The sequence below is a fragment of the Chanodichthys erythropterus genome, chromosome 13 (genome assembly GCF_024489055.1).
Source record: "Chanodichthys erythropterus isolate Z2021 chromosome 13, ASM2448905v1, whole genome shotgun sequence".
NCBI lineage: Eukaryota > Metazoa > Chordata > Actinopteri > Cypriniformes > Xenocyprididae > Chanodichthys > Chanodichthys erythropterus.
Genome location: NC_090233.1, coordinates 29,822,334 through 29,849,306, shown reverse-complemented (window position 1 = coordinate 29,849,306; position 26,973 = coordinate 29,822,334). Strand labels below are relative to the sequence as shown.

General features: G+C 38.2%; 3 protein-coding genes across 4 annotated transcripts in view; 2 read left to right on the top strand and 1 right to left on the bottom strand.

The window, feature by feature from the left end:
- Nucleotides 1-255: 255 nt before the first annotated feature.
- ankfy1 (ankyrin repeat and FYVE domain containing 1) lies at nt 256-18,559 on the top strand. 2 transcript variants are annotated; one of them, XM_067406761.1, is made up of 25 exons: nt 256-297; nt 2,407-2,611; nt 3,029-3,147; nt 3,320-3,455; nt 5,412-5,535; nt 6,066-6,215; nt 6,578-6,743; nt 6,937-7,141; nt 7,275-7,343; nt 8,487-8,686; nt 8,780-8,877; nt 9,442-9,652; nt 9,750-9,848; nt 9,926-10,079; nt 10,307-10,475; nt 11,336-11,454; nt 13,926-14,082; nt 14,227-14,427; nt 14,533-14,709; nt 14,804-14,951; nt 15,037-15,127; nt 16,150-16,274; nt 16,419-16,565; nt 16,657-16,747; nt 16,941-18,559. In XM_067406761.1, exons 1-25 carry the CDS (start codon nt 288-290, stop codon nt 17,071-17,073), a joined length of 3,504 nt encoding a protein of 1,167 aa, XP_067262862.1. In that variant the 5' UTR covers nt 256-287; the 3' UTR covers nt 17,074-18,559. The 2 variants fall into 2 exon arrangements, with proteins under 2 accessions (XP_067262862.1, XP_067262861.1); XM_067406760.1 differs by lacking the exon at nt 256-297 and having other exon boundaries at nt 1,792-2,611.
- Nucleotides 18,560-18,591: 32 nt separating this feature from the next.
- cyb5d2 (cytochrome b5 domain containing 2) lies at nt 18,592-20,492 on the bottom strand. Its single transcript, XM_067406759.1, has 4 exons — nt 20,041-20,492; nt 19,817-19,957; nt 19,140-19,326; nt 18,592-19,053 (listed from the first exon to the last, which is right to left on the bottom strand). Exons 1-4 carry the CDS (start codon nt 20,336-20,338, stop codon nt 18,876-18,878), a joined length of 804 nt encoding a protein of 267 aa, XP_067262860.1. The 5' UTR covers nt 20,339-20,492; the 3' UTR covers nt 18,592-18,875.
- A 2,202-nt stretch (nt 20,493-22,694) lies between these two features.
- Nucleotides 22,695-26,973, top strand: part of zzef1 (zinc finger, ZZ-type with EF hand domain 1) — a 50,433-nt gene continuing 46,154 nt past the window's right edge. Inside the window, exons 1-5 of the mRNA XM_067406757.1 lie at nt 22,695-23,345; nt 24,050-24,194; nt 24,340-24,534; nt 26,148-26,331; nt 26,450-26,649. Of these exons, the coding sequence (XP_067262858.1) occupies nt 22,869-23,345; nt 24,050-24,194; nt 24,340-24,534; nt 26,148-26,331; nt 26,450-26,649 (1,201 nt within the window). The 5' untranslated portion in view covers nt 22,695-22,868. The remainder of the gene's footprint in view (nt 23,346-24,049; nt 24,195-24,339; nt 24,535-26,147; nt 26,332-26,449; nt 26,650-26,973) is intronic.

Genomic DNA, 26,973 nt, shown 5'->3' with positions numbered 1-26,973 from the left:
TTATCTCTAATATATCTGGAACAGTCTTGAGGAACACATAAGCTATTCGTCTGAATTAAACATAATTAGACTGAATAATAAAGACCCCATGTACAGTTAGTTTCCTTGGTACACAGACTTGAGTATTATTTTATTTTTATTTTTAAATCTGTCATTCATAGTGCACTTTACAAAGGTAATGTATCTTTGGGTCAGTCAGTGCTTCGGCTTCCCCACACGCTCCTCCCAAATCAAAACCTTCCTCTCGCGCTCTCTCGCGATATTAGGCGACGAGCCACGGATCCAACATGGCAGAAGGTATGAGGATGGTTTCTTTCTTATTTTTCACGCCCTTTCTGTTTAACATCAACAGCTGTTATTTCTTTACACGACGGACATGCCTAATACTGCATTTAATTGTTATCACCACAGCCAGCTGGTGATAAATATTGCATAATCCTGAAACGAGCCACTTTATTGCATATATTTTTTCCAGCTAGCTGGTTGCAAGTCAGGTGGTGGGCTGGGCGGTGGTAGTAATAATTCGCCGGGTGATTTGAGCTCTCATGTGAAGAAATATCGAATAAATGCTTTTTCAAATGATATATTCAGTCGCATTTATCGCAGAACATACACCGTTATGGGTCTGAAAGGTAAATGGTAGATTTTAGTCAAGTCAAGTCACCTTTATGTATATAGCGCTTTTTACAATGCAGATTTATGTTTCAAAGCAGCTTTACAGTGATAGCAGGAAACATAATTTTGGCTGTATAAGTTAGCTGTCTCAAATGTCATTGAGACATTTTAGAGACATTGTCGTCCTGTGTTGTCATTTTGCGATGGTTTTCCAAGTCATTTATAATCAGGAGTTTCCCTTTTTAGTCTTTTGTCTCGGTCTTCATCACCTCGAATGAGAAATTAATCTGGCTGTGCAAATCGATTGTTAAATATGTTAATACATTGCACTATTCAGTGTATTTGATGTAATTGAATCTATAACTTGACATTTATATATAATAACAGTAGAAAATAATTGTACAGCTTGTATAATTAGCATATAGCATGATTGTATATAGTATATGACGTTTGCAGCCGTTACTTTTATCAGCTCATGTGACATCTCCCTTCTTTATCTTCCCACAACATGTTGTTAAATCATAATACATTACAATGGTACTGCCTTCAAAACAGCGTAAGAACACTTTAGCAGTCTTTGTCACTTTGTTTAACTTCTTATTTAACACAGGCTAGCGAAGTTTTATTGTTGTAACAATACAACCATGTAACGTTAGTGACAATCATATGGGTTGGTTATCATGGTTAAAAAAAAAATCTTACCGTCTGTACATGATTTTCTGTATTTCTGAATAAGTAGATTACTAGAACAATTTATTGTAAATGAATTGCACAATTTTCTGTTTCTTGAGAATGATTTATTCTTTATCAAAGTTCATTGTGTAATTCATGAGCTGTTATAATTCGTGTGAATGATGCAAGCAGATTATTGTTTCACAAGGTTTCATGTCATCTGATTGGCTGATGAGCTTTTTAAATACTTTATGGGACCTATTTGGACAGCTCTGAGTTGTTGATTGCTCAGGATACTGGATTTCTGAATGTAGGCTGAAGACAAATGGCTCACATATTAAACTGAAAACATTCTAATCCTTCGCTTGGACCACACACGCACAGGTTTAATGGTGTACAACGATTAGGGTAGACAATTAGGGTTTGTTTTCACAGAACTTACAGCTTTGGGATATTATATACAAGGTGCCAGCCAGCTTGCGGTACTTTTTTTTTTTTTTAAGCAGAATTCAAAGATTTTCCTAGATGTCAAATGTTAAGACATTACTAGACCAGCTCTCTCAGCACCTGAGCTTATATAGAGCAAAAGAAAAGTGTGGCCTCAGCATTCTGGAGAGACACAGAAATAAATTCAAGGAAAGAGGAAGGAAGCGGCTGTGTTGGAATGTAGGTTAAGCTGCGAAATCCTCTAGTTACTGATCCCAGGCAATTACCACATTAAAGATTGCAAGTTTAAAGTTGTTATTTTGAGTAGAATGAGATTGAACAAGGTTGTATACGAACTTGCGTTTGTGATTATCATGAATTGGACCGTGTTTTTACTTCTTTTAATGTGTAAAGGCAGTTTTGCTCTCATATCTCAGGTCCACTTTTCCTGTGAGCGTGCTCAGGCAGTCTGTTTGTGTCAGCAGGTTTCATGTGAAATCTGTATTTTGTCCCTTTTTTCATTTTCTTGGCATTTCCACTTCCCTTTTGCTTTACCCATCACATTTGACGGTTTATTTTTATTTGTTTACCCTTATTTTCTCCTTGTACTCCATGTGCTCATTCCTTTTGTTCCACTACTCATCTCTCCACTTCTTGTCCCCCGTCTCTTCACGGTTTCCATCATGCCTGCAGAGGAGGTGCAGAAATTGCAGAAGCACCTTGCTCTGCTGAGGCAGGAGTATGTGAAGATGCAACAGAAGCTGGTGGAGACGGAGAGGCGGTGCTCCGTGTTGGCTGCACAGGCCTCTCTCCCTGGCTCTGCCTCCCAGGCCAGTGACTCCTTCATCAGCCGCCTGCTGGCCATCGTGGCTGACCTCTTTCAGCAAGAGCAGTACAGGTGAGAACTGGACATGAACATGCAGTCACATACTGTTAGATGAGATGTCAGGTGAATCTTAACCAAGAAATGTTCAGGTCATATATATTTCTACTTCCACCAGGGTATAAACTGATGATTTACAGTTTCATTTTGCTTCTTAGTATATTAAAGCTTGCTGAAAGGGTTTGAAAATGCCTGCTGGGTCTTTAAAGTTAGGAAGTTCTATTACAGTTATATTTCTTTTTATTGGACCATGTACTTACGAGATTACAGATTGACCTGTCTGAGATTTGAGCCCAGACTGCTGTCTCAGGTCTGATCTCACTGAGACCAATGCATAATGCATTAGGTCTAATGCATCAAATGATGACTGCATATTTCACAGAGATGTTGTGTAAAAATTCAGTATGACCACATCAGTCTTTTTTCTCCTAGCGATCTGAAGGTGAAGATTGGAGATCAGACGCTCAGTGCTCATAAATTCGTGCTGGCTGCTCGGAGTGAAATCTGGAGTTTAGCCAACATGGCCTCCACCACAGAACTGGACCTCTCAGGTAACAATGGCTTCTCTGTTTCCTACAACCTGCACTAGAAATGTACCATATCTAGATTATGTTTGGCTGTTTTTTCCTTACTGTTCTAATGAGAGCATGCAGCAGTGTTAAATCCCTCAAAACTGAACTTGTTGTTGGATTCTTTCCTGTGCATCCCCATGTGACTTCCTAGATGCCAAACCAGAGGTTGCCATGGCAATGCTGCGCTGGGCGTACACGGATGATCTGGAGTTGAGTGGGAATGATGGCTTCCTCATCGACTTGATGAAGTTAGCCAACCGCTTCCAGCTCCATCTTCTACGGGAAAGGTGGGAACAGTTTCTTTAGAATAATAGATCAAATTGACTGGATAGATTTATGACTCATGTTGCAGCTTTACTTCTCAGTGATTCACCAACAAACACACCATGTAACTGCTCTTATCGGTCACTCAATGTGTAAGAATATAAACTACAAGTAGAAAAAACCCTCAGCATGGATTGATTTGGAACATGAATGCTTTTGGTGATGAATTCTACACTTGATTAATATAGCATATGCATCACACCATTATTTTAGTCACTCTAGTCCTTCATGTTCATCAAATTAAATAGACGTCTCCCTGAAAACATCTGCTTTTTTACCTGACATTTGCTTGAAAGAGGCTTATAGTTAAACTGGAGCATTGCAGTGATGCCCCATCATCAATATGCCCTTGAGTCTTCTCCCGTCGATAAGTATGCTTTGGATAAAAGCAACTGCTTAATGGCAAGCAAACAGCCTATATGTTTGGTGCTTTATGTTAATGATCAGCTTTTATTCTTGAGCACTGGCACTGCAGAACAGAAAAATATATCTGAAATTTACATGTCACATATTATTTTGAACAACAGGGCTTGCTTAAAATGCAAGAAATTGTCTTAAAATCCATTTGTGAGTTGTCAAATCATGGTTGTGACAGGAAATGCCGTCTAAATGTTTGAGGCCGGTAAATCTCTTATGATCATCAAGGCTGAGTTTATTTGGTCAAAAATACAGTAAAAACAGTCATATTGTGAAATATTATTATGATTTAAAATAACTGATATACAATTATAGTATACTGTAAAATGTAATTTTTCATCACAAGACTAGTAATGTGCGCTAACAAAGTAAATAGGGTCAATTTTGAATTCAATCTGCTCATATTCATAATATAAAGCGATCGTGTCTCTTAAGAAATTCGGACTAAACCGTTCAATTCATATGGATTAGTTTTACAATTTCTTTATGAACTTTTTGATGTGTCACAGTGGTAGTTGCGTACCTTGCAACGAAGGTACAGACATATTTATTAAAATATCTTAGTCTGTGTTCCAAAGATGAACAAAAGTCTTATGGGTTTGGAACGATACGAGGGTGAGTAAGGCTGTGTGTCCACCAAAGTGTTTTTAGCCAGCTGAAATTGCTAGGTGCTATGTTGAAAATGTCTAGCTGTCAGCGCAGTGTTTTTTTTTTTTTGTTTGTTGAGATGCTTTGCTTGCTAAGATACAGAATATCCAAGGGAGTGTTACTTGTAGTATCTAATTTCACAGTTTGTTTCTGTACTGTTTCTATGTAAAAATGTTGATACAATGTAAAGTATTTGCTCTGGCTATTGATGTAAATAATTTTGTTCCGTTATTATGCTGCTTGTTGTCATCTGTTGGGGTTGTACAAGCAGAATGTGGCGATTGGTTGGTTTTGTATTTATCCTGCCCCTCCTCCACTATGATTGGACGGTTGGATACAAAGTAACCGTAATGATCGCTGCGTTTTACCCAAAGTTGAACATTTTTCACTAGCCTCAGAAAAAAAGGTGGATACACAGCCTCATTTTTGGGTGAACTATCACTTTAAGTATATCATCTAAAGTCAGGTGGTGGTTTAATAAATTAAATAGAAAAGAATTTGAATTGATACATTTAATGATCATATCTACTTGATTTCAAAATTGAAATGTTATTGTTAGAGAATACAAAGTGAGCTCTAACAAAGTCCCTTTAAGAGAAGTCATTTCACTCGGCGGCCATCTTTGAAACGCCTCTCGGGCATCCTGGGCATCTTGCAGCTCCTATCTCTTTGAATGGGGAGAAATCAAATTCTCCAAAACTGTTCGCCAACCTTACGATTAAATTTCATATTTGAAATCACCAATGAAATCTGACAACAACTGTCTCATAAATGTTTTTTCCAAACTCTCGAATCATGACAAAAAACTATTTTTCAGGCTGGATCTAAACATAGATATTGTTTTTCAAATGCAGATGTGAGAAAGGAGTGATGTCATCAGTGAACGTGAGGAACTGTATCAGGTTCTACCAGACAGCTGAAGAGCTGGACGCCACAACATTGATGAACTATTGTGGAGAGATCATTGCTAGTCACTGGGTGAGTCGGAAGAACAGAGTCATCGTCCTCATGCTTGAAAGATACACATAGCTTAGACTTTTATTTCGTTTGCCAGCAATATACAGTTCTAGGTATCCTTTTAATCATCTTAATAGAATAATTATTTATTAATAAATGAACAATTTCACTGTGAAAAATAGCCTTACTCCATTGTATGCTCTCTGTTTAAAAGCATCAGGATCTTGTTGTCCTCCTTGATGTTTGGGGTCTTCTTTATGATTCCTTGTAAGTGATGATTGATTCTCAAGGTTATGTGTAAGACTGGGATGGCAAAGGAAGGCGCGCTCTCTGCTGAGTGAACCAAACACATCAATATGAGCTCAGCAGACCTTGAGCAAGACCTTGAAAAAATACTAGAGGGAGATTGAGATTTGCATAATTATTACATGTTGTCACCTGCTGTTTTAAAGGAGAAAATCTAGATTTTTTTGTGTGTGCATTCATGTAGAAGGGAGGATTTGCTAATGAAGAGATGCTTAAATATCTGCTTTTGTTACCCTCTCAAATAGGATGATCTGCGGAAAGAGGACTTCAGTACCATGGATGCTCAGCTGCTCTATAAGATGATCAAATCCAAGACCGAGTACCCCCTTCACAAAGCAATTAAAGTAGAACGAGAAGATGTTGTCTTCCTTTATCTAATAGAGATGGATGCCCAGGTAAAGAGCCAGCACTGATTCAAAGAAGTGTTCTTGCTTTATATACCATGATATAAAAAGTGCAAGGTCCTATATGTAGTAAAAGCAATATCAAGTGATGTTTTCGAATGGTTAATTTTTTGCTTTAGGTTTTACATTAGACAACTAGTGGTGACCCAAAATACTAAAATATTTCTAGTATAAAAATAAACAAAAATATGTATATTACTTATTATATTTTGAATGACTCGTATGCAAAATGTATCTATTTATTGTTTTCAATAATTTAGTCAAATTTAACCACAGATAAATGTTTTATCCTCTGTTAATAAGCTTGTTTATTGTATAGCAAACTCATTAGGATCTTTCATTTCATTCTCAAGTTACCAGGAAAGCTGAATGAGCTGGACAATAATGGAGATTTGGCACTGGATCTGGCTCTGTCCAAGAAGCTGGAGAGCATCGCCACCACACTGGTCAACAACAAAGCAGATGTTGACATGGTGGACCAGAGCGGCTGGAGTCTTCTACACAAGGCCATCCAGAGAGGTGATGAGTTCTTGTTTTTGGGCAGAGGAAATAATCGAATGCGCCACTTTAATAATGAATTTGAAGTTGGCACGTAGCTCACAAAAGGCTGAAACTTTGGGATCCATTGTGAAAATGTTTCTTTTTCTTTTGGTGATCTAAATACTGTCCCCGTCCCATATCTTTCTCTCTGTCTCTCACTCTCTCTCTTTAGGAGATGAATTTGCGTCCACTTTTCTGATCCGTCACTCTGCGCAGGTGAATGCTGCCACAGTGGGTGCAGTGGAGACGCCTCTGCACCTGGTCTGCTCTTTCAGCCCTAAGAAACACAGTGGTGAAGTTATGGCTGGCATGGCCCACATCGCTGAGGCGCTGCTCAAAGCTGGTGCCAACCCAAACATGCAAAACAGCAAAGGACGGTGGGTAACCTTAGTCAAGGGTTTCTTCTGCATGAATGAGTTTTGGGATTATTATTTTTATCTGCAATAATCATTTGGGAGTAAAGCTTATTCATTGTATTCATGACCTGGTTTTATTTTTGTCTAATTTTAGGACGCCATTACATGAGGCTGTGGTGTCAGGAAATGATCCAGTCTTTAATCAGCTTCTACAATGCAAACAGTAAGCTTAAACATGCTTTATCTGGGCGAATTCCAAACTGAGTCTTTTGTGCCCTTCAATGGCACTGTGGGAAGGGGACGCCATTTGTAGGAGCGTTCCAAACGAAAGTGAACAACCGATTCCCTTCACCAAGGGCCTTTCCATAAGTCCATTAGCAAAGGGTACATACGGTGGTCACTGCAAGGAAGTAATTTTATTGTTTTTGATTCATTTTAAAGCTAGATGGTAAAAAAGTTCCAGTTAACGTATAAATAGAAGTAGTTGTTTTATTTGTTATACATTGCACACAATTTTTGTCATACTTTTCATATGAAGTAAATGTAAAGTTCATAAGTTTCATAGAAAAGAAATGTTTAATAGTAGATATGTTGGGTAAATGTGACTACATGCAGGGTTCAAAGAAGAGATGGCAAGTTTTAAAGTTGAGAACAGAGAGAGGAAAACTCTCACATACACATACTAAGAACACCTAATGGGCTGATGGACAGTGCACGGTGTTGCCATGGTAACATTCCAGGTGAAGATAATGAGGTAATTGTTGTCTTTCATTGCTCCCTTCGCCAAGTGCATTCCAAACTGCTACATGATGACATGCAACTGCCCTGCTCCCTTCAAATTCCTCAGTTCAAGAGATGTGCCCTTCAGAGAGAGTAGGACATAGGCATGCTCACTTCTGATTGGAATTCACCCTCTTTTTTTAAAACGAATGATCTGAAATTATTGCTTTAGGTAATGGAAATGCATGATACTAAACTACTTTTTGTATGTATGGTAAACATGGAATGATCTAAAAATTTGTATTTAAAAATGTACAAATGCAAGAGTTTAATGTGGGATAGTGTTTCCCATGATACATTATTTCCATTGTGATAAAAGAATTTGAATTAATATCAAAATGTGATTTGTAATCTTGACTTGGACTGCCAAGCGTTGGATAAAAAAACAATAATAATGTATTCTTTGTGTTCTGATTTAAAAAAAAAAAAAAAAAAAAAGGTTCAATGTTTGAAAAAAGAACAGAGTATACTGTTCAGTAAGGTAGTGTTCTGAACATGGAGATGGTTAACTCAACCTTCTTGGAGTAATATTGCCCCTTTCCTGTTTCCTTTTTGTAATACCGTAATCTCTCCCTTGCCTACTTAGATTAGACCTGGAGCTGAAAGATCACGAAGGCAGCACTGCACTGTGGCTGGCCCTGCAGTACATCACTGTGGCCTCTGACCCCTCCGTGAACCCTTTTGAGGATGAAGCTCCTGTTGTGAATGGCACCTCATTTGACGAGAACAGCTTCGCAGCAAGGCTTATACAGAGAGGGAGCAATCCTGATGCACCAGACTCCAATGGTACCAAACACCTTGCACTTTATAAAATGTTTATATGTGTCCCTTTAGTCATGACCCATTTTATTCCTGCTAATCACGACATCTCCTCCTCAGGTAACTGCCTCATGCAGAGAGCAGCTATCGCAGGAAGTGAAGCAGCCGCTATATTCCTGGCCACACATGGAGCTAAAGTCAATCACACCAACAAATGGGTGAGTCTGTCAGCTTTGTTTAGAAATTAACTGCCAGTCAAATGTTTGAACATGCATACTCATTTTGCACAATAATACAGAATAATAGTGTAGTCAACAAAAATTATTAGATGGAACAAATTGGAAGTATGGAAATTCTGCTATGATCCTGAAAAATATATATCACAGTTTCCAGAAAGATATTAAGCAGCAATATCAACATTGTTTTCAACATTGATAATATTAAGAAATGTTTTTTGAGGACTAAAACAGCGTATTTGAATGATTTCTGAAGGATCATGTGACACTGAAGACTGGCGTACTTGCCATCAGAGAATAAATTACATTAAAAAATATATTAAAGAAAACGGGTATTTTAAATTGTAGTAATATTTCAAAATATTACTGTTTTTACTGTATTTTTGATCAAATAAATGCAGCCTTGCTAAGCATAATTATTATTATTATTATAATACAGTAGTAAAGGGGTGGATTGTAATAAATTCAATATTTATTATTTTGATTGTTTTGTATATATACCTTTTTTCCCCTTCTTATTTCGTATGATCACATTTTCTTTCCTAGGGTGAGACCCCCCTCCATACGGCATGCCGCTGTGGCCTGGCAGGGCTGACAGTGGAGTTGCTCCAACAGGGGGCGAATCCTAACCTGCAGACCGAAAGCGCCCTGCCTGACGGAGTTGAGAAAAGTCAAGGAGTCTCCCTGCAGAGCCCGCTACACCTGGCCATCGTTCACAACCACCCAGATGTGGTGTCTGTCATACTAGAGCAGAAAGGTGAGGGATGAAGGAGGATGTTTGATTTGAGTACTGATCTGTGCAGCTGTGCCATCTCTTATCATTCATAACTTAATTTTTGATCCATCTCTCATAGCCAATGCACTACATGCCACCAACAACCTGCAGATCATCCCTGACTTCAGTTTGAAAGACTCCATGGATCAGACCGTTCTGGGTCTCGCACTCTGGACTGGTGGGTTCTGCTGAAATCTTCTTCAGTGAGTTCACTGCTCATGCAGACCATTGAATGTTTCTTATTTACATTGCTAGGTATGCACACTATTGCTGCACAGCTGCTGGGTTCTGGAGCAGCCATCAATGACACCATGTCTGATGGACAGACGCTACTGCACATGGCTATAAAGAGACAGGACAGCAAGAGCGCCCTCTTCCTGCTGGAGCATCAGGCCGACATCAACGTCAGGTACTAGAACTGCTATAAAAACATTCGTTAGCACTAGCAGACATCCCTCTGACACGATTAGCTGTGGTGTTCATGTGGGCGATGAAGGTTCGAGTCCTGCCTGAAGTGTGTATCAATCCCATTCCCGCTTTGTCTCCCCAAATAGCTATTGCTGAAAGAGTTATATAATAGCTGATAATTCGACCATGAAAACAAATTCTAAAATTACAAATCATATTTTGTTTCAGGACCCAGGAGGGGCAAACAGCATTGCAGTTGGCTATCAGTAACCAGCTCCCTTTAGTAGTGGATGCCATCTGCACAAGAGGAGCTGACATGTCAGTGGTGAATGAGAAGGGTGATCCTCCTCTCTGGCTGGCTTTGGAAAATGGTTTGGAGGACATTGCATCCACATTGGTGAGAACTTTTGTTTTGCTTTTTCAGCATTTGTTCCAGCAGTACTCATATTCATCCTCATGTCATCCCAAACACGTAAGACTTTCGTTCATCTTCGGAACACAAATTAAGATGTTGATGAAATCAGAGGGTTTGTGAACCACACATAGGCAGCAATGTCATTGTACCTTTTGAGGTCCAGAAAGGACATATTTGAAACAGTTCATGTGACTACAGTGGTTCAACCTTAATGTTGTGAAGTTACGAGAATACTTTTTGTGCATAAAAAATAAACTAAAAATAATAACTTTATTTAACAATTTGAACTGTTGTCATACGCTGTTGACGTAGTGAACGCAGTGCAGGCTTCCGTGTTTACGTCCAAACGCCGGCTCAGTATTGGACGCAGGAGCCAGACAGTAATGAGTGCACTGTGTTCACTACATCAACTGTGTATGACAACAGTTCAAATTGTTAAATGAATGATTTTTTTGTTTTTGCGCACAAAGTATTCTTGTCACTTTGTAACATTAAGGTTGAAAAACTGTAGTCATGGTGACTAGTTAAACAATGTCTTTAATACCTTTCTGGACCTCAAAAGATGCCATGACGTTTCTGCCTATGTGTGATTCACAAACCCTCGGATTTTGTCAAAAATATCTTAATATGTGTTCCGAAGATGAACGGAGGTCTTACGGGTGTGGAACGACATGGGGTGAGTAATTAATGACAGAATTTTCATTTTTGGGTGAACTAACCCTTTAACAATTTGGAACTATTGAAACACTTAATAATAAATATATATTTATTTGGTTTTTTTAAATAATGCTTGTTTATGATGAGTTTATTTGATTTGTTGGTCATATATTTTTTTGGATTAGGTCAGGCATGGATGTGATGCAACTTGTTGGAGTTCAGGGCCTGGAGGATGTCAGCAAACTCTTCTCCATAGAGCCATCGATGAGAACAACGAGGTCACTGCTTGCTTCCTAATACGCAGGTTTGTACACCTCTTTATTTTCTCTTGCTTCTTATCAGAATTTGTATTTTTTAAAAATTAGTAAAAAAAGAAAAAAAACACCAACTAAAAAGGTGCTTTATTCCTATAGAGTGCTGCAGGGATGACATATTGTTGCAGGCTAAAACCTGGAAATTAGCATTTTGGCACTTCTGGTTCCATTAAGGGCTGGATATTGACACAATTTTCATGATTCTATTCGATTTCTTTTCACATGCTTGCGATTCGATTGGATATCGATTATTTATGGATGTAGTATATCAGTTACAGTACATGGCAAATTTTCTAGAGGGAAAAAATCTCTCAATTAATGCTGTAAACTACACATGGGAATCAGTTGGTACTTATTTACTATAATATTGAAGGTTAAAATTAACTTATTTATATACACTACCGTTCAAAAGTTTGGGATCGGTAACATTTTTAATGTTTTATAAAGAAGTTTTGTCTGCTCACCAAGGCTGCATTTATTTCATTAAAAATACAGTAAAATCAGTAATATTGTGAACTATTATTACAATTTAAAAGAACTGTTTTCTATTTGAAAATGTAACTTATTCTTGTGTTGGCAAAGCTGAATTTTCAGCATCATTACTACAGTCTTCAGTGTTACATGATCCTTAAGAAATCATTTTAATATGCTGATTTGCTGCTCAAGAAACATTTATTGTGCACAGATGTACAAAATATTTGTGTACACTTTTTTTTTTTTTTTTTTTTTTTTTTTTTGGATTCTTTGATGAATAGAAAGTTCAAACGTTTATTTGAAATATAAATATTTTGTTACATTTTAAATATCTTTACTGTCACTTTTGATTGATTTAATGCATCCTTGCTGAAAAAAATATTAATTTCTTTAAATTCTTCTCAAAAAAATAAACATAAAAATTCTTACTGACCCCAAACTTTTGAACGGTAGTGTATAATGTTACAAAAGCTTTGTATTTCAGATAAATGCTGTTCTTTTAAACTTTCTACTCAAGAAATCCTGAAAAAAATAAAAAATAAAAGTATACAACTGTTTTTAACATTAATAATAATAATAATAAATGTTTCTTGAGCAGCAAATCATATTAAAATGATTTCTGAAGGATCGTGTGACACTGAAGACTGGAGTAATGATGCTGAAAATTCAGCTTTTCCAACACAGAAATAAATTACATTTTATATTATATTCCAATAGAAAACAGTTATTTTAAATTGTAATAATATTTCACAATATTACTGTTTTTACTGTATTTTTAATTAAATAAATGCAATCTTGGTGAGCAGACAGAACGGTAGTGTACAAACACTTAAATTACATTCAGTTATGTTTTTTTTAGAATAAAGTTTAGAATTACATAATCATATTTCTACTCCAATTCGTGTTTTTTTGTTTGTTTGTTTTTTTTGTTTTTTTAATATAAACATTTAAATCGTGGCTGTCATAACTGATTTATTCAAACATGCATTAAATATTGAAGAACATTATAATGAATATGTAACTGGCCATATCTAACGTTATATTAATCAGAATGCTGCTTTCTAGGGTTCACTTTTCTAGCTGACTAATGAGTTTATGGTCACTGAATATGTTTTTCTGAGGTAAATGTGACGTTACGTGACATTGTTTACTAGTTTTTCCGAGGTTGAAACACTGAGCGATTTCATGTGACATGATACGGATTTCGGTAAGTTGTACTGTATATTTTAACATACCTTCAGTTGTTTAGTCATGTTTATTTCGCGCTGTAACTGGTATTAAAGTGGAGGAGAGGATTTTCACTTGTGCTCCTGCTGCCGCTTCTCTTCAACTGAGGCACTTAAGAAATCTGTCACGTCACATTAAACGGTGCCAAAGCGGTATTTATTTTTTTTTATCTCATAATAAGATGGACGACATTTGAAATCTGAGACTTTGCTTCATATCAAAAGTAACAAAGCACAAAGATTATTGTGATTTATTGGATGGGAGGCGTGTTGCATGTTCTGTTCATCAACTGAAAACAGACTAGACTAATCGATTCTTGGGATTTAAGAATCGATATCAGTTCGTAAAAATGAGAATTGATTAAAATCGAGAAATCTATTTTTTTTTTTTTTTTTTACTCAGCCCTAGTTCCATTGTCAATTTGTTTTTTTGTTAAATACTTGAAATAAGGTCTGTTGTTAACACAACTTCAAGATATTTTGTTATTTTGTTATTCAAGATAAGTTGTGTTCATTTGTGAAGATCATCCTAATGAACAAAATAAGGGTGAACCAGGGTGATGCTTACTTCTAGGTTGTCCTACAAAAATAGGTCATCACTGCAGCATTCTATTCAGGCTACAACTAACACTGGCTTTTAAGGTTTATTAAAGAATTGTCAATTGTATCACAAATCTAATCAAATGATTTGCATGTTATGCAAAAAGTGGCTGTAGAAGTTTTATTTTCCTATCATAAATGATCTCAACATTTGTTTTCAGTGGCTGTGATGTGAACAGCCCGAGGAGGCCTGGTCCTAATGGCGAGGGAGATGAGGAGGCGAGGGATGGACAGTGCCCACTGCATTTGGCTGCATCCTGGGGTCTGGAGGAGGTGGCGCAGTGCCTTTTAGAGTTTGGAGCCAATGTGAACGCACAGGTTAATACAGATATACCACAGATGCATACATTCACCCTAGTTCTTTTTTTTTCTTTAGATGACAAGGTTTTATGCAGATCTGTTCTGTATACTCGCTGTTTAAAAATGTCCTGAGAGCTACAATGCCCATTTCTCTGCATGCAGGATTCAGAAGGTCGTGCTCCGATCCACGTCGCCATCAGCAACCAGCAAAGCATCATCATCCAGCTGCTCATCTCTCACCCTGAAATCCGGTTGAATATTCGAGACAGACAAGGCATGACGCCGTTCGCCTGTGCCATGACTCACAAGAACAACAAGGCTGCCGAAGCCATCCTCAAGAGAGAGCCTGGCGCTGCCGAACAGGTGTGTGGGCATGATTATATCCACATACATAGATGAAATTACTCCACATTGTTTCTATATGTGTGATGTCACAAGCCACTGAATAAATGTTCTCTCTCTGTCTAGGTGGACAACAAAGGTCGCAACTTCCTGCATGTTGCTGTGCAAAACTCAGACATAGAGAGTGTGCTCTTCCTCATTAGCGTACAGGCCAATGTGAACTCCAGAGTGCAGGACAGTGCCAAACTCTCTCCTCTACACCTGGCCGTGCAGGCAGGATCAGAGATCATTGTCAGAAATCTGGTAAAGCAAAGAGAATAGAAGTGATGGAATTTTTATTTTATTTTTATTTTCAAGTCAAAAACTGAAACATATCTGATGTATGTGTGGACTACAGCTGCTGGCCGGTGCAAAAGTAAACGAGCTGACCAAGCATCGCCAGACAGCGCTGCATCTCGCTGCACAACAGGACCTTTCCACAATCTGTTCCGTCTTGATCGAGAATGGCGTTGACTTTGCTGCCGTAGATGAGAATGGGAACAATGGTAGACTATTGTGCTACACTTAATTTATTATTCTTGAATGACTAAATTCCATTTCACTCATATGTTTTATATCTTCTTCTGCTAGCACTTCATCTAGCTGTGATGCAGGGGCGTCTGAATAATGTGCGTGCTTTACTCACCGAGTCCAACGTAGATGCCGAGGCCTATAATCTCAGGTTTGACTCAGAATATCTTATTCCACATGTAAAGGTGAAGTATGTATGATTTTTTTTTTTTTATTACATTCTTTTAACCCAGTTTATTGTTCATTGACTGCTATTAGTAAGCTATCCATGGGTTTAAAAGTGTAAACATTGAGCCTCTCAGACACCATCTAAACATTGAGAGCAGTCCAATCAGATCTGTCAATCTCTTTCCAGCTCTACCAATAGCGTGAGTTTGGGGTGTGGCTACAGTAGCAGGCTGAGCTAGAGGGTGTTTAGCCGGTATGGGACCCTGGCTGATGCTTGGGAAAAGGCATTCAGCTTCGGTTACAGAAGTGCAAGCCAAATTGCATTTAGACTTTCAAAAATTATGATGTTTAAAAAATTAACAATGTTCTACAATCAACGCTTCAATACAGCATCATCATGTACCCGTTCAGATAAACCAATGTTCTGGTTTAAATTGTTTACTTTAATGTGTCCCATGTAGACAGCCTCAAACAGCTGTGGTGTCATGTCAAAAATAACCCCAGTTCAGATACTTTGGATGGGTTTATTATAAGCGAGATGATTACGTTCGCTCTAGAGACAGTGTTAGTCTACTCAATTGCTCACTTATGACATGTAGCAACACATCTAAAAGTATTCCTAATATGTTGGGCCTTTTACTGAAAGTAGTCTTATTATACCTGTTGAGACATGTCTTCACAAGCACCCAAAAGAGGTGTGTTTGTGATGTTTGAGTTGGAGAGGTGTGATGCGTGAAAGGGGCTTTTGCTGTATTGTTGTAATTCCAATTGTGTCGCAGAAACTACATACTTCACCTTTAAACTCTTTATGTAATATATAAGTAGTTTTTTTTTACCAGTAATATATACATGCAGTATATGTATGTATATTGCTAAATATGAATTATTTACACTATTTATACATTGCACAAAAAAAAAAAGATAATATTATAAATATAATAAAAATAAATTGTGCATTATTCATTGACATTTACAAACTTTTTTGCCTCGTTTTCATTTCTGTAGAGGTCAATCTCCCATGCATGTCCTCGGCCAGTATGGGAAGGAGAACGCAGCAGCCATCTTTGAGCTGTTTTTAGAATGCATGCCTGAGTATCCCCTGGATAAACCTGACAATGAGGGCAACACAGGTTGGTGAAGCACAACCGGTTTGAATAAATTATATGTGCATTTTTAAATAGGTAATTTTCCATATTAATAATAGCAATAATGCCATTTTGCTTGTCAGAAATAAACACTGAATCAGTGATAGTTGATGTTTTTCCTCCTTGCAGTGCTTCTGTTGGCCTATATGAAAGGAAACGCTAACCTGTGTCGTGCCATCGTGAGGGCTGGAGCTCGACTCGGCGTCAATAACAACCAGGGCATCAACATCTTCAACTATCAAGTTGCCACTAAGCAGCTTCTGTTCCGTCTGCTAGGTAAAAGATACAGGTTTAGTGTTTCTAAGACATTAACAGTGCTTGTAGTTATATCTAACTAGCCTTTTGTATCACGTTTTGAACGGCCCAGATATGCTTTCCAAAGAGCCCCCGTGGTGTGATGGATCAAACTGCTATGAATGTTTGACCAAATTTGGAGTCACCACCAGAAAACATCACTGGTATGTCGCCAACTAACTGTGTTTAATCTTTCTGCCTTTATAAAGTATAAAGGCATTTGTTTCCTCCTTTCATCATGAACATACCCTTCTTTCTCTTCAAATCATAACTCTTCCCTCCATTTATGATGTTTGTCGTCTTTCCTTGTCCTGCCACCTAATAACTCATTCTTTATTGTCTTTCTTTCTCTCGTAGCCGTCATTGTGGGCGTCTGCTTTGCCATAAGTGCTCTATAAAAGAGATCCCCATCATCAAATTTGACCTGAACAAACCTGTGCGTGTATGCGACATCTGCTTTGATGTGCTGACATTGGGCGGCGTGTCCTAACACATTAGAGGAACCTGAAGGACGGGCACCAGCCGAGCTGAGAATAAACCCACGGGCTGGGCCTAGCACTAAAAGGATGGAGAAATGGAGTAAGACACATTGAGAGGAAGAGCCCTTGAACAAAACCATTCCATTCTTGTCAAAGGAAAAAATACAACCATAACAATGTGTGTTTGTTCTAGCAGTACTTTTTAGAACCAAAATATTATGTCGAGGATGCAGAATAAAACTAGTGGAATGCAGGTGCAAATGAAAAATGCAGTTCCGAGTTGGCAAAAACCAAGTGTAATATGAGAAGGGCAACTATCATTTACTACTAAAAAAGAACCATAGGGGTTTTATACAGGGCTAATGTGCTATATGGACAATTATGATTTAAATATCATTTCATTTTCCATTACAATGACAAGACTAGTATGATTCCCACTTCCCACAATCATGCCGTCACCACTCAAACTGACTCTTCTTCTACAGATTGGTCGATCAATATTTCAAGGAAGTTTGTTTGGTGTTGAATGCCTGATATGAAAGGATTTATGAAAGGTATCCATGTTTCAGTAGTGTGAAGCCTTAATCATACTGTGCAGGGTCTTTGAGTTGTTGTATTTAGGTTTTGAACACATTTTAATCTCTCTGGAAAGATACAGGCAAGGACATTTCTCTGGAGTTCAAATCAAAACACTAAGAGAGAGATGGAGAAAAAATATCTTGCTGGGTTTATGTTATTAGTAACATGATCACTTAATTATGTATTAATCTGCATATTCAGTGGACTTTATTTTAACCAATCCTTTAGAGTTAACGTCATACTAAAATTTAAGAAACACTTCAGATGTGAAAGTGTTCTTGATGTGGACTTCAAATCGTTCCTTGTGATTCAATTAATTCAGACAGGTGCAGAAATATGATATGCTTACTATGCATATGCATGACATCATTTGTAGCCTGTTATTATTGTCATCATTGCATCATAATCACATTTTATTCATTTCTGATCACCAAAGGACACATTCCAGTTAATGTTTGCCCTGCAAGCACTGGGGGAGCTGCTCGCTTGGTTTGTTGTTTTCAAAAGTCATCTTGGTGGCGTAATGCGTCACATTATGTTGACTTATCCTAATTTAAATGCTTTTCCATGTCCATGCTTAACAGGTGCACTTTATCAGAGTTCTTTCTTCTTTTTTTTTACATTTCTGATTACATTTCAAAGGAGATTGGTTTGTTTGTGGGGGGAGGGTGGGGAAAGGGCCAAGTCCACAGTCTGTTATTGGTATTGTTAAACTGTACAGATAAATGTATAATATTTTTGACCACTACAACTGTTTTGTACTTAATGCAGATTGTGCTTTTTTGCCTATGTGACAAACCTACAATTTGGCCTCTGTTTTATCTTTTCTGCACATTGTATGGTATCTGTATGCTCAGATATTTAGCCTGTCGCCGCCTCTAGTATCCTTTTCAAGAAAGGGAGGACAACTTTACATAAAGGACAACTGAAAAAAAAAAAAATCTATTGTCTTTTATTTAACAGTCTTGATTCTATGACATAAATAATACACTTGGTCACAAATTGCAAAGGAATTAGAAATAAAAACTAAATCAGAAACAGAACTATATAAATACATACAGTAAGAGCAGTATTGGTCACACATGGCATGTGCCTGCTTTAATAAACCAAACATAATGACATTAAGAAAACTCAACTCAATGAAAAATCTTGTCAAATGGAAGAAAATGATGGAGAGTGCTTGAAATCCAAGCCAAATTCATTTGACTATTGTAGTGTGGCGAAGACTTGTTGCTCAGTCTTTAACGATTTGGCAGGACTCTGCTTGAGGAGGACAGTCCTTGTACTCTCTGAGGTTTCGGTTCTCTAAGTGAACAGGATCGGACGGTCGGATACACACACATCGGGAATGACCAGACCCAGGGGAGAAAAGCATTCTGGGTACTCCAACCCAGTCTCTGTGAATGCCACCGCTACAAAGTAAAACTTGCATTACATTTTTCTAGTAAATGTATCAAATGTTGTCCAAAGCAGAAATGATAAAAAGTCAAAGAAGTACCTCATTGTGGAGCACCATACCCGTCCCCCGCTGGCTTCGCTCCACTCCGAGTTACAGGCTGGGTACAGCTGCATCTCACTCTGAGCCTGAGCCTTTTTCTTCAACCCCTCTGACAAGAAAGCCTCAACATGTAGCAAAGCATCAGTGGGCTGACCGGTTTCTGTGTAGAATCGGCCTATCAGTTTACCTGCAGCACAGGGGTCATACAGACAGTGACCTTAAAGGGACAGTCCACCCTAAATAAAATCTGTCATTGCACTCATAACAATTTTTATTTGTGGGTGAATTACTTTTTGCAACAACTTAAGCAAAGACCTTTGTATTATATCTTACAAGTATTACACCACAGAAGAGTCTTACGAACACTTTCAGTTCTTTAAAGAATTCAAATATCTCATTTTTCTTGAAAATAAAAAAGTTATTTTCTTTGAAAATGTATGTTTATCAATGTGACATTATGAATGGAATACTAAAATAACTATAAACTCCAAAACACTGCATTAAACACTACTTTCTCAAGCTAACCGAGTAACAATTATGAGTAATTTTAAAAGAAACTTTAACAACTGTGCAGAAGAATTTTTTTGTCAAAGAAGCCAGAATTTTTTACAGGTAAGATTTTTCTTTTTTTTTTAACTAACCCGTAAACATGAGTGACATCATCGTGTGATACCAACCTACTGGAGTGTAGTCCCTCTGATAAAATGACTGCCAGTCATGAAGTGCCACAATCTGGGAGTCAGAGAAATCCGAGACATCGCTCGACAAGCCAGACTCTGTGAAGTCACCTGTAATAAACGCCCTTGACGCGTCTTTTCCTGCACAAACACACAGATTTCAAGGATTTCTAAGCTTTAGCATCACTCAGACATCTGGCTTGTAAAATGCATAGTGAACTAACCCGTAAAGAAATGGTAACCGCCGCCAGGGCCGTAATGTTTCCTCCCCTTTTCGACGTCAAACACCTGTCCTAAGATCGCCAGGTACAACCCTTTACTGTTCTCTTCTCCGTTGTATAAAGACAGCTCATCTTCGGTCAGCATGCGTCCTGGTGGAGATGTTGACGCCTCACTGACCTGCTGCCGCAGCCACGACTCTAGGACATTTACAACATTGCCATAGACCGGGAATGTGAGCCACTCGGGCACCGTCCATACGGCTAGGACCACTGATATGAGAGCTACTAAATATTTCAGCATTGTGCATACAATGTATACAGACAAACTGTCAAGCGGTCAGCATTTAAAATAAGAAGCAATGGCATTGCGTACCGAGCAACACATCATATTCACATCTATCAGCATGTTTCCGGGTGTGGGACTGCGCATGCGTAGATCTATTAAGGTTTTTTTTTAAAGCTGAAAGGTCTTTTTTATCCAGTGAACAACAACATTAACACTATAGAAAGCAGAAAAAAGAGAGAGAAAAAAATTGTACACGGTGACAAATTTCAAAATAAAGCACATAGAATTCACATATGAATTTTGGCTCTTGATGGCTTTATTTTTTAATTGAAAAAGTCTCTTAAAACTGACTGGTGGTTACTCGTAGTATAAGAATATAAAAGGTATTCTATTATTGTCAAAATTACAATAAAAAAGTGCACTCTTTGTTTCAAGTGTTTGAAATAAATAAAGAGGTATTATATAGTCACATTATTAACAACATTAGTTGCAGGGGGGAGGGGTGAAGTTACATAGATTTCGGTGAATTTATATACAGTACCTGTCAAAAGTTTGGAAACATTACAATTTTTTTTTATGTTTTTGAAAGAAGTCTCTTATGCTCACTCACACAAGGCTAAATTTATTTAATCAATACTACAGTAAAAACAGTAATATGCAAAAAATTATAACAAATTAAAAGTAAAGTCACCTTTATTTATATAGCGCTTTTAACAATGCAGATTGTGTCAAAGCTGCTTTACAGTGATCATTTTGGCTGCACAGCAGATCTTAAAGAAAATGGTGTCAGTATCTATCTTAAGTAAATTCAGTATTGATTCATTCCGATGTATGAATCAATAGTTATTAATTTAGTTAATTTATCTATATCAGCACTGGAGTAAACAGATGTCATCACCCAGCTCAGTTCAGTTCGCATACAATGGTGTCAATGCAGGCAGATCAAAGCACTGTTGAATATCAAATGTCAAGTGTACCCAACTAAGCAAGCCAAAGGCGACAGCGGCAAGGAACCCAAACTCCAACAGGTGACATCCGGTGGCAAACAGGTATTAAAATGGAGAAAAAAACCTTGGGAGAAACCAGGCTCAGTCAGGGGGCCAGTTCTCCTCTGGTGAACAGTGCTTTATTATGATTCAGGCAGCTATCATAAGTCCGATGGGATCACAATAGTATTTATTCCAGTTCCATCCAGTTGAGGATTGTATTCATCACGCCGATATGGACGGTTTGTTGAGGAGCTGCGCAACTGGCTGTCGTGTCGATGAGGCCTTCACAGTGGATGATAGTTGACTCAATCAGGGCTATGTTGTGGAACTGATAACTTGTTATGTGTATGCCAGGTTAAAGAGATGCATTTTAGATTTAAACCAACAGAGTGTGTCTGCTTCCTGAACAATGAAGATTGTTCCAAAGTTTAGATGTCAAATAGGAGAAGGATCTACCGCCTGCGGTTGATTTTGATTCTATTATAAACTGGCCTGACTTCTGAGATCGCAATAGACGTGAAGGACTATAATGCAAAAGAACTGTTTTACATTCAAATATATATTTTTAAAGTGTAATTTATTCTTGTGCTGGCGAAGCTGAATTTTCAGCATCATTACTCCAGCCTTCAGAGTCACATGATCCTTCAGAAATTATTGTGATATGCTGATTTGCTGCTCAAGTAACATTTATTATGGTTGCTGAAAATTCAGCTTTGCCACCAATAAATTACATTTTTTAATGTATTAAAATAGAAAAAATTATTTTAAATTGTAGTAATATTTCACAATATCACTGTTTTCATTGTATTTTTTGATTTATCAAATAAATGCAGCCTTGGTAAGCATAACAGACTTATTTCAGAAACATACAAAATTGTAATGTTTCCAAACTTTAACTTTTAGCCCATCTTTTTATGTAGGCTATATGGTATTTTTTCCCCAAAAAAGTAAGCTTTTGCATTTAAAAATGTTGTTCTGAAAATAAAAAGCACATCTAAATTAAATTTATTAAATACTTTAAAAATAATCTTGAGTAAATACAATTAGGCTATAAAACAAATACAAAATTGTTTCTTTTTCCAGTCCACAAAATTCGCAGGTATATCAAATGTTCCTTTCCTAAACATTCTTAGAAAAAATTCTATGTAATATTTTGCAGGGTATTCCTTTAAATTTGTTTTGCATTTTTGAAATAAAGAATTACCTTTCCAGAAGCCCTACAAAATAAATTAAACAGCTTCGAATGTGAGCACGTAGTTATTTGGCTTAATATTGTATTTATTTATTGCCCAAAATTTAAAAAAGAAAGAAAGAAATCAAATACTGGAGGTAATACGCTAGGGGGCGTGTTTCCAACGCAGCGGGCTTCGCTGAGCTCACGGAAGGGACCAAAGTTTTTTGCTGACAAACATGACGTCAGCTGGCGGAGCCCGTCAATGCGGTAGTGACAGCGGAGAAACGCATTAAGTGGAAGAGCACAAACCTGACACCAAAACTAAGATTGAAACCCGGGCTGAAGGCGATCGGGAGAGAGCCCGAGGCCGCAAAAGAAGAGCATGGGGAACGCGGAGAGCGGCTGTGGCGTTGGGAGCGGCGATGAGGAGGACCTAGAAACGGAGAGTCCCGTGTTCGCCGAGGGCAGCCCGGCCTCTGCGGCCACAGGCAACAGGGCCGGTAACGGAGGTGGCGGCGGCGGCAATAGCAACGGCGGCGGCGGCGGTGGTGGTGGTGGAGGTGGAGGAGCGGCAGTCTCCGGTCCGGGGAGAAGCGGAAGAAGTGCGGCGAACCCGCCGGCACCGATCTACGGACTCCCCACCCCTGAAGCTCTACTGGAACAGGTGAAGCTGCGAGAGGCAGCGGCCCGTATGAGCGACTCATGGGTCGCCATTTCGGAGTCGGTGCTGGCTCGCAACGAGAGCGCTCTGGTTCGTTGGCTGGAGGAGCGGTTGAGCCGCGGAGAGGAGTCCGTCACCCTGGAGCAGTTCTGCGAGATGCTGGAGAGCAGAGACGCGCCCAGAGACGAGTGCGAGGAGGTGATGCAACAGTGTGCCGACTAGTTGTTTAAATTCTTGCCAATTCTGGTCATTGAGAAATTGAAGGTTCAACCCAGAAAAGCGCCTAAGTCCCTGTCAACTAAACGATTAATTAGTAAATGAGTAATGATGAAGTTGTGTAATTGACCCCTCAGCTCTACTCATGTGAGTGGTTATATTGTGTAATCCCTATCTCTGTATCACACGTTTGATAAAGGTTGTTTATTGGCTGTCTCCACCTAGTTTACATGTATTATGGGACTGACTGTCATTATTAGATTTGCTTTGTCTTTTTTTTAATTTTTTTTTATTGGCAGCTTCAGGTTTTGAATTAAATGACCAATTCATTTCGACCGCCGAGGAGTCAAACACATCTAGTGCCAGGTCTTGCTGTAATCTACTTCATGCCAATAAATATAATAAATGAAATTTGGCAATCACAAATCTTACTTTTAAAACACATTTCTACACCTGAAGTTCTGACTTTTGGCTGCCCATTTGTATAAGTTTGTATAAATGATTCACATGCTGGCTTGAGTGTGTTTATGTATGTGAACTAGACAACTGGTTTGAGAGACCTAAGGAGACTGTTTTGTTGTCCTTTTTTTTTTTTTTTTTTTTTTTTGTCTCCTCTTTTGTGTCCTGATATTTGTGTCACAGAATGTACAGACAGAAAAATCATGTCTTCCATTTGTGCTCTTCAGGCCTTTGGTCAGTTTGATGCTGAGGGTGATGGAATTGTTGATGTGGAGAACATGCTCATGGCACTGAAGAACTCCAATGGAGCCAATCTTCAGGGAGAACTCAGTCATGTGATCAGGCAACTTCAGGCATGCTCTTTGACACCAGGTGTGGAAATGAGCATGCATATTTATTTGAATGCATTAGCGACAGGAGCACAGATGTCCATAGTTGACCATTCTGGGTGATTTTGCAAATGACTGTCAGTGTTTGACCCAGTTGTTTTCCTCTTTTACCCTTCATGCTCATCCAGGATTTGTGGATATCTTCTCCAAGTCCAAGGACCGCCTCAAAGCGCATGCCTCCAAAATTCTCAAATTCTTGCACCGGAATCGCATTCCCAGTAGCGCCATTCCATTCCCTGTGCTGGAAGGCTACAACAGCATTTGCACCATGAGGTCATCTGTAGTGCAAGACTTCCTGGATTACCTGCTGCAGAAGGAGAAAGGTGAATGGCACAAAGGGGGTAGGGTCGTAACAACAATTCATAATATATATATATAATATGGGCTGTAAAGCAATTTGCATTTTTAATCTAATTAATTACACAATTTGCCGATTAATCTAATTTTGAGGTTGAGTAAATGATGTTGATGGTGGAAAATGTCTAAATGAGTAAGTCTGAGTCATTCATTCGATTCGTTTAAATGACTAATTCATTCAGGAATGAAGTAAATGGCTCTCTTTATGAAAGGGCAGTTGAATCATTGGTTAACCCGATTGATTCACTCAAAACGCAGATTCATTCAGAAACAAAGCACCACTATATGTTGCTTAGAGACGCACAACAGTTCTGCTCTGGCTTTATAGGTAATTTTGTCATTGGCAAAATTGAGCAAAAGCAGACAATATTGTTTTGCTTGTGTTAACTACAGACCTTATTTCAGGCATTCAACCAAAAACCACCATGAGACAATGGAACCGGAAGTACAAAAATACTAACTAATTTGCGGGATTTAGGACTCATTACTAAATTCTATTGAAAACAAAACATTATTTTAAAGGTGCCCTAGATTGTTTTTTTTACAAGATGTAATATAACTCTAAGGTGTCCCCTGAATGTGTCTGTGAAGTTTCAGCTCAAAATACCCCATAGATTTTTTTTATTAATTTTTTTAACTGCCTATTTTGGGGCATCATTAACTATGCACTGATTTTTTCAGCACGGCCCCTTTAAGAGATGTGTTCCCTCTGCCCCACAAGCTCTCGACTATACATTGCATAAACAAAGTTTACACAGCTAATATAACCCTCAAATGGATCTTTACTAGATGTTTACTGTATGCATGCTTCGAATTATGTGAGTAAAGTATTTATTTAGATGGTTACGTTTGATTCTGTGTGAGTTTGAGGCTGTACTCTGTGGCTAACGTCTAATTCTACACTGTTGGAGAGATTTATAAAGAATGAAGTTGTGTTTAGGAATTATACAGTCTGCACGTGTTTAAAAATGAAAATAGCAACGACTCTCGTCTCAGTGAATACAGTAAGAAACGATGGTAACTTTAACCACATTTAACAGTACATTAGCAACATGCTAATGAAACATTTAGAAAGACAATTTACAAATATCACTAAAAATCTCATGATATCATGGATCATGTTATTATTGCTCCATCTGCCATTTTTCGCTGTTGTTCTTGCTGGCTTATCTTGTCTGTGCACAGATCCAGACTTTAATATTGCCTTTCCTTGTCTAATGCGTCGAATGGGCTGCCATTATGCAAATATTGGGGTCATATATATTAATGATCCCGACTGTCACGTAACAGTCAGTATTATGTTGAAATCCGAGTGTTTTCCGGAAGTCTTTTAAACAAATGAGATTTATATAAGAAGGAGGAAACAATGGAGTTTGAAACTCACTGTATGTCTTTTCCATGTACTGAACTCTTGTTATTCAACTATGCCGAGGTAAATTCAAATTCTGATTCTAGGGCACCTTTAACAATTTTCATTTTGTGTTGCTAGTGGTGAAATGTACTGTGGATAAAATATGAGAGAATTTTCATTTCATCTCCTTTGCTCTTCATCTTCATTTTCTGATGACTCTCCTTTCAGATCTAGACATCCAGTACAGAGCAGAGCTCAATCATGACCCAGATGTGGATAAAGTCAAAGTGGTCACCCAGTGCTACAGCTTCATCGAGGCTTCGTCCAATAGTGCAGATATCAACAAGTTGACCAACGGTGAGACCGTGTCTTTCTGGCAGTCGGACGGCAGCGCTCGCTCACACTGGATAAGGCAAGCTGCTTATTTAATTGGTGCATCCACATGGAATTACAATATCACTGATAATGTCACACATTCCATTATCTTTGTTAAATAACTAGTTAAATATGACCACTCATCTCTTTCACAGGTTAAAAATGAAGCCAGACATAGTTTTGAGACGGTTGGCCATTGCGGTTGCGTCTAATGACCACAGCTACATGCCGCAGCTGGTTTCTGTAGCTGTAGGGAAGAGCCGGCGTTCCCTGCAGGAGATCAGAGATGTGAGGATCCCCAGTAACGTCACGGGTTATGTACCGCTGCTAGAAAATGCCAACATCAACCATCCCTGTGAGCACACGCTTGTATAGCACCGTGTTTTGTTTGAAGTTTGGAGTTGTACACTACTGTTCAAAAGTTTGGGGTTTTTGAAAGAGTCCCTTATGCTAACCAAGGCTATATTTATTTGATATAAAAACTGTAATACTGTGAAATAACTTTTTTAATATCTTCTAAAATGTAATTTATTCCTGTGACAACAAAGCAGAATTTTCAGCATTATTACTCTAGTCTTTAGTGTCACATGATTCTTCAGAAATCATTCTAATATGCTGATTTGGTGCTCAAGAAACATTCCTTATTATCAATGTTGAGAACCGTTGAGCTGCTTAATAT

Excerpts from the sequence above, each read along its gene's own strand:
- ankfy1 (XM_067406760.1), top strand. The coding sequence starts at position 2,043 with ATGAGATTGAACAAGGTTGTATACGAACTTGCGTTTGTGATTATCATG. Across the intron at positions 6,744-6,936 it reads ACACAAGGCCATCCAGAGAG|GAGATGAATTTGCGTCCACT; the intron begins GTGATGAGTTCT and ends CTCTCTCTTTAG. Across the intron at positions 15,128-16,149 it reads GCCGAGGCCTATAATCTCAG|AGGTCAATCTCCCATGCATG; the intron begins GTTTGACTCAGA and ends TCATTTCTGTAG.
- cyb5d2 (XM_067406759.1), bottom strand. The coding sequence starts at position 20,338 with ATGCTGAAATATTTAGTAGCTCTCATATCAGTGGTCCTAGCCGTATGG. Across the intron at positions 19,958-20,040 it reads CGGTTACCATTTCTTTACGG|GAAAAGACGCGTCAAGGGCG; the intron begins GTTAGTTCACTA and ends GTGTTTGTGCAG. Across the intron at positions 19,327-19,816 it reads GAGGGACTACACTCCAGTAG|GTAAACTGATAGGCCGATTC; the intron begins GTTGGTATCACA and ends CCTGTGCTGCAG.